Source organism: Bidens hawaiensis, unplaced genomic scaffold (genome assembly GCF_021521415.1).
Source record: "Bidens hawaiensis isolate Kalapana, Puna unplaced genomic scaffold, B.hawaiensis_p1.1 tig00040138_1, whole genome shotgun sequence".
Lineage (NCBI taxonomy): Eukaryota > Viridiplantae > Streptophyta > Magnoliopsida > Asterales > Asteraceae > Bidens > Bidens hawaiensis.
In genome coordinates, this window is record NW_027497084.1 from 105,942 (window position 1) to 113,434 (window position 7,493).

The 7,493-nt window shown below is 34.4% G+C and overlaps 1 protein-coding gene across 1 annotated transcript; it reads right to left on the reverse strand.

Moving 5' to 3' along the window:
• Positions 1–545: 545 nt before the first annotated feature.
• On the reverse strand, positions 546–4,895 carry LOC143591890 (U-box domain-containing protein 3-like). The gene is made up of 6 exons (XM_077071955.1): positions 4,873–4,895; positions 3,822–4,102; positions 3,608–3,733; positions 1,364–2,905; positions 740–833; positions 546–659 (listed from the first exon to the last, which is right to left on the reverse strand). The coding sequence occupies exons 2-5, from the start codon at positions 4,098–4,100 to the stop codon at positions 768–770; spliced, it is 2,013 nt and encodes a 670-aa protein (XP_076928070.1). The 5' UTR covers positions 4,101–4,102; positions 4,873–4,895; the 3' UTR covers positions 546–659; positions 740–767.
• Between the last annotated feature and the right edge of the window lie 2,598 nt (positions 4,896–7,493).

A 7,493-nucleotide genomic window follows, 5' to 3' on the forward strand; every position in this document is an offset into this window, starting at 1 on the left:
AGCCAAATAACAATCACACAACTTCGGACTTCTTAGTATAGCATCAATTGAACCTGTAGATGAACGACTGTTGACGAATCACATGGGCAAAATACCATATCGTAATTCATTGAACTTGAATATGTACAATTGTTAGTGTTTGAAGGATCAATGAGCACCCGGGGGGGGGGGGGGGGGTGTTATCTGTTCATTTAGAGATTATCTTTTAATTGGAATATGTTATGTCTCTTTTGATTTGTCTATCTATTCAAAACTAATAAAATTATCTAGTTGCAATAAATTTAAAAAAAAAGGTACTAAAGTTGCATAATTGAACAAACCATAGGTATGAAAATAGCACTTAGCTCAAAAGAGAAAATAAATAAAATAATCAAAATTACTAATTTGCCCCTAACTTAACGGACAAAAAAGACGGGGTTAGAAAAAAGTACTAAAATCGCAAGTTTTAGAAAAGTGAGGTAGCCATTTGCAATAAATTCGAAACCGGTACTAAAGTTGCGTAATTAGACAAACCACAGGTACTAAAATCACACTTAACTCTAAATAAATAAATAAATAATCACTCTTTTGAACTAACAAGCCTGAAACTGACCAATTAAGTGTTTGATATCAAATCTTCACACTTTACAGATAATAAAATAATGAAGAAAAAAACACTCCTGAAAGGAAAAAAAAAAGAAATCAAACAACAAAGTCCTCATATTTTAAAAACAGAAAAAACAGTGTTAAAAAAAAGAACTTACAGGGGGTAAACCGTCTTTTGTTTCTCAAGATTTCCCTCTCCCAGAAGAGTTTTCACGCTGACTGCGAAAATGACTCAGAAGTTGTTGTGCCTGTTATAATAATAAAGCAAATCCGTTACTGAAAAAACAACTAAAACTCACAAGTTGCAATTTTGAACCATTTGTTTAAAAATGGGTTGATTTTAGTTGTAACTTATTACAAGCGTGTCAAATAAAATAAAACTAGCTAAAATTGGTTGAAAAGCTGGCCAAAGTCATATCTTTAATTTATACAGCCTCCTAATTGTATTATTGTAACAATATTGTTTTAAATCATATTTAACACATCAATCACAAGTAAAAAAATAAACAAAAAGTTTGTTTACAGGTGACTGGCCATAGCAACCCATTTATCACTAAACGGTCAATTACAGCTTTGTTTTATCTCAAATGAGTCAAAACATTTTACCGGTAAGCAGGTTAAGTGGTCAGCACAGCTTTGTAAATGGATCAAACATTTTACCGCTAAACGGGTCAATTACAGCTTTGTTTTATCTGGGTTAAATATTAACTGCGAGTCAATTATAGTTTTTTTTATCTCAAACGGGTCAAACATGCTTTAAGTAAAATCATAACTTTACCTTCTCCTTGGCCCGTGATGTTCCGGATTGTGACAAAGCAACAAGAGGCGGGACCGCGCCTTCTTGAAGAACCAACCGACAATATTTAGGACTATTCAAACAAAGTTGTAAAAGTATAGAAGCAGCGTTCTCTTTACCCCTTTGAGAACCTGTTTCAACAACCTCAACCAACAACGGTATCCCCCCTTCTCGCGCAATAACCAAACAACCCTCAGGTACACTAGAAAGGTTTGAGAGTAAAGCAACCGCTTTATCAACCATTTGCGTTTCAGGATCCATTAACTCCACAAGATACTTAACAGCTCCTGCTTGTATTATCCGAGCTTTATTCTCGTGAAAAATCGATAAATTAAACAATGCGGTAGCTGCATCCTTTTTCCCTCTTAGTGTGCCCGATCCCAAAAGGTCAACCAATGGTTTGATCGCACCGGATTGACCAATTTTGACCCGGTATTCTTCTAACAAAGAAAGGCTAAATAACGCTGCTGCTGCGTTTTCTTTAGCGCACGTGTTTCCCGTTTCTAAAACGTAGATTAACGGTACGACAGCACCCGATTCAGCGATCATTGACTTTATGTTTCCGTTTATTGACAGGTTTAAAAGAGCGGTAACCGCATGTTCTTGAGTGAGCTTTTGATTGGAATGCAGTAATGAAATGAGCGGTTGAATGGCTCCCGATTGTCCGATCAAGATTCGGTTTTCCATATTGTTTTTGGCGAGGAACCGTATTTGTTCAGCAGCTTTCGTTTGAGTTTCGTTCGAGGGAGATTTGAGGTCGTTAACAACTTGTTTCACATGTGAAAACGTTGTCGAATCGTTTGGTGAAACCCCAGTATCAGAAGCTGTTTCTTCACATAAATGTTCAGAACTCGAAACAACAGTTGAAGTAGATCCACTCCTGCTATGACTACACGACTCCTCAGTTGACCGATGGTTTGACTTTTGAAAACTAAGCCGGTCAAACCCGTTTTCAATCGTCAAATTGCTAACTAATTGATCTTCTGATGTTGACTTATCAGGATGGTCAACTTTTACATTATTTTTATCGCACCAATTTGAAATCAAACCTTTGACCATGTAATTAGGGATTAGGTTCGTGTGTGAAAGTGTTTGGCGGGTGACCGGGCATCTCAAAAGCCCATTATCAAGCCATTTCTGGATGGAATCCCGTTCATAAGTTTGACCAGTTGACACAATCACAGGGTCAAACAAGAGCTGCAGGGTCAACGGGCAGATGAAATATGCAGGGACCAGAACACCATTAATGGTTTTAAAGCTTTCAAGATTTACCATGGTTTCCCTTATATGAATAATAAGATCAGAAATATAACTGATTTGACTCGGTTGGTCTATGTTAATATTCTCCTTTTCAACTGCAATGCTTTCTTTTAGCAGTTCTTGACTTGATAACCGAAACAATTCTATAATTTCCAATATTAGTTCTAAGGGTGGAACCTTTTGTTTTTTTATGAATTTTAGGGCATCTTCTAACTTCTCGACGATGGTTTCCGACTTTAAATTCTTTAATTCGTCCATGAAATGCTGAAAATGAATGATATGATGTTGTTATGCACTTTGAACCAAACCGACATAATTAAAACGGTAAACAAAATTAAGAATTGTTTTCCGGGTAGGCAAAAACGAACCGAATTTTCAGTGAACCGTTCAGCAGGAAGTTTGTTTATTTTATAAACGAACAAAAATGAATAAAAGATTTTTTTTTCCTTTCAGTTGAACGAATGAACATAAACGTGTGTATCATTCATTCATTTATGTTTGTGAACATTTCTTTATGTTCATTTATGTTTCTTCATTTTCGCTCATTGATGTTTGTTACCTTACGCTTGTTTAAGTTCGCTTGTTTTCTCCGTTAGCATATTCATTTAAATTTTGTGGGCCCATTTTTGGCTTACTGTCAATTGGTTTTAGCTCTGTTATGTTATGTTTGTTCATTTGTGTTCATGAGCCGTTCGTTTATACAGTTACAGAACAAACATAATCGAACACGAACACCTTCTTAATGAACGAACACGAACAAGAAACCCCCATTCGTTTAGCTGTTTGTGTTGGATCTTTGTTTGGTTAATGTTAAACGAACGAACACGAACATGCTCCATTTGTGTCGCTTTGGTTCGTTTACAAGCCTACCTGTCCTAACATAACTATAAAGACAGTAAAATATACTATTTTCATCTAAAGATGTGTGCTTTTTGTCAATCAAAGCGATTCCAAGTTCACGCATACCTTAATATCGGCTAAAATAGAAGTAGATGAAGTTGATGATGAAGACTCTATGAACCCGTATACGGTTTCACAAATCTTAATTGAATATCTTTGAATCTTTGAAATAAGTTGGTTGCTCTGCAAAACCTGGAAACATATACATGAAACAAGAACATGTTGTTCTGTCAATGTTAAATAATCAACCATAATTATTGTAACAAAGGTATACACGCACCCCATAAATTTTGCTCATGTGAAAATTCCAATTTTCAATGAACTCTCGGGCCTCATTTACAACTACATCAAGTTCTTCTAACTCCTTACACAAAACTTCATCTGCGCGCATGCAGGAATGATCAATGTTATCAAGTGCCTGTTTGAATAGCTTCAGTGAATTAGCAACATATTTGTAGTCCTGCTGACTTGGCAGGTTCATGGGTGCCCCAAACGTGACAAGATGAATGAATCGAGAAAAGCTGTTGGTTAGACATTTCAAGACCTTCTCTATATCCATCCCTGTTAAGAAAAAAAGAAAACATAAAAATTCCGTTACTTTTATCACTTGGTAATGATTTATTCGGCATCCAGATCAACAAATTAGCAAGCTGAAACACTAGCTTGTTATGTATCCAAATTCAAAGGTACATGAATAACAATTCAAACAAATTATGAAGTACAAGCCTAGATACAAACTTTGTACTATATATTCAACTTATGTGAATTCGACAGAATTTATCATTATTCTATTTTTAATATACAAACAAAATGGAGAATGGCAAGAGTATCAGACAATTAGTCGAACAACTGGCGTGCAATAAAACAAACCACTTCAATGTTTATGATCGATACTCGTCAATTAATCACATAATTAACAAAATTCTGTTCTTCCAAGTTATAATTACATGAATTACACGAAAATGAAAGTATCAGACAATTAGTCGAACAACTGGTGTGCAACAAAACAAACCACTTCTTAGATACCAAATTTTGTGTAAAAACACTCACAAACCAATGTTTAGGATCAATTAATATCATAATAAACAAATTGTGTGCTTCCAAGTTATAATTACATGAATTGCACGAAAAATATATTACCAGACAATTAGTCGAACACCTGGTGTGCACCAACAAAAAACCCAAAATTCACACAAACCAATAAAGCATTTTAACAAATTCAACCCACAAACCAACCACACAAACTAATTCCAATTATATACTACAGAACCCCCATCAATTATCATTTCAACAACACATAAAATGACAAAAGTATGAACAAACAAACAAACCTAATGCTTGCAGTGGCGCGAGTACACCGAAACCACACAGATCTGAATCAAACCCACAAATGAATAAGCTTTAAGACGAAACACAAACACCCATCTGGGTAATTGAATTGGAGAGTGATTCATGAGAAGAGAATCAATGGGGAAAAAAGAGCAAGGGGTTAAATTGGTGGGTCAATATAGTTGCAGGGTTTGTTTGTTGGTGTTATTATTAATTAATTAATTAAGTATAAAATATAATAACTAAATTATTATATTTATATGATTAAATATTGCAAAAAGTTTGGTGGCTTTTATTTATGTGACGTAAGAAATTGACGTTCAACAAGATTCCACCTCAAATAATACAACAATTTTTGACTTCTTATGTTGGTTGTATATATATAGATCGACAAAGAATATGTGATTCTCAACTATCGTCCAGCTTGTCCATAATTAACTTATTAGAATCTTGATGAGATTATGTTTATATTAAACTTATTAAGAGTTTGTTGCTTCATTTGAATGCATGGTTGTAAAAATCGCGTCTAGGCGTCGAGTTCTCAACGAGTAAACCCCGTCTAGACTGAGTTCTCGACGAGCCATCCCCGAGTACTCTCCAATTAAGGCAGAGTACTCCTAACTCTTCAGTCGACCGCCTATGGTCCGCCCAGCGATTTTTGCAACCTTGTTTAAATGTTAAAGTTCGTTCTTAATTTATTGTATTGTATACATTTCATATACGAGCGCCCTCTTTTGTGTTGTTTTTTTTTTTCGTGTAGTATTATTAAAAAACGAGATTTTTAGCTGATAAATTTCATACGTGTGTGAAAAAACTCATATGGTGAGCATTTCATTAATGTATTTGGCTATTGTTTTTATTCAATTTATAAAGTTAAGACTATGTATGGACACTCATTTCATAACACATCTAAATACATGCATAAAGAGATCAATATGCCACGATGGTATTTTACTGAGGATGCTAATTCATTTACATGAAGGTTTGAAAATCACGGGATAATCGTGGTTTGTTTAAGTTGTAAGACCAGTTATGTGAGTGGTGGTGTGCGAGATAATCAACCTGTTAATAGGTAAAAGGATGACTGAATCATTTCATATTTTCATGATTGCGGGATGGATGGGGCATACGATCAATTTGTTTCTCGTTTAAAACAAGGTTGAGTTTCTTGTCCTTTTAAATGATTTTAGAATTGAATCTTCCAGATTTATGGGTCTCGGGATGTCTTACCCACTGCATCGTATGAAGATAGCAAAAGATGGAGATTTGTGGCTAGATGTGGTATTAAATTTGTCGTACAACCCGTTCCAAACTGTATGAGAACTACAACAAGAAACAAATGCATCTTAACCACTTTGTTATATAGAGAAAAAAAGTAAAGACGGCAGAGAATGGTAGCCAAACGTTGTCTTTACACTTTAACACTAATGATTTCACCTATTTTGTATTTTACTTTATTGTTATTGTTGATCATAGTGCATTTCAAATCTACTTATTTGCATATTAATCGGTTATTAAATGTAGTGATATGTTTATGAAGTATGGTTTTATTAGCTTTTGTGTTTAAAGAGATGGAATTTGACAAAAAGACAAGTATGGCTTAAGAAAGTGGTTGAATCATAGTTGTTTAAATTGAATTAAAAAAAGAAAATTACATACATATTTAAATAAAAAAATTCTTGGTCCAGAGAAATATCGTAATTAACTAGAATTGATAGTGATACGTTTATGAAGTATGGTTTTATTAGCTTTTGTGTTTAAAGAGATGGAATTTGACAAAAATATGTATAAGTATGGCTCAAGAAAGTGGTTGAATCATAGTTGCTTAAATTGAATTAAAAAAAGAAAAATATATAATATATATAAACGAAAACTCTAAAATCCTATGTGTCGTGATATGGTCGCTCCCCCTTTTATGAAAGCAATCAAATTTCTTGATTTTTAAATGAAGGTCTCTCATTGATTTAACCCAAATTCATGGGTATGGGTCTTACCAAAACCAGATAGCTCTTAAACGGGTTATAACATCTCATTAAATTTAAATTTAATCTTACCAATTATTTGATATGAAAATCCTATAAAATAGGGATATACTAAAATTTAATATCCAATTTAAAAAGAAAAATATATTATTTATAAGGAATATTGGTTTTAAATAATCCCAACTATGGCCTATTAGTAAATATTAGTCCCAACTTTACACTTGCCTGTTGACCGTCCCAACTATTGATGTATTTGTTTTTAACGGGCCGCGACTAACGGATGTTAACTCCGTTAGTGATTTGCTGACGTGGACCTTCTTCTCCGCCCGGAAACCTGCAACTCGCCCCCATTCTCCCTAATATCGTTACACCATCTCTCTCTTTCCCCTCATTCAAAACCTAACCGACGTGCCGCCGTTGTTGTCTCCGGCGAAGTCCACCCTCGTCAATCGTGCACCATTCGAGGTAATTGACACATCATTCGACTCGTTTTATCCTCTTAACAAAAGCCCTATGCTTATTTTGTAAATCGTGTAATATTGATTTCAAATTTTTGAAAATAAAATCGGGTTTGGTATATAGGGATTGGCCATGAAAGAAGATGAAATCTACTTCATTTTCTAATTTCCGATGTGTGAAGA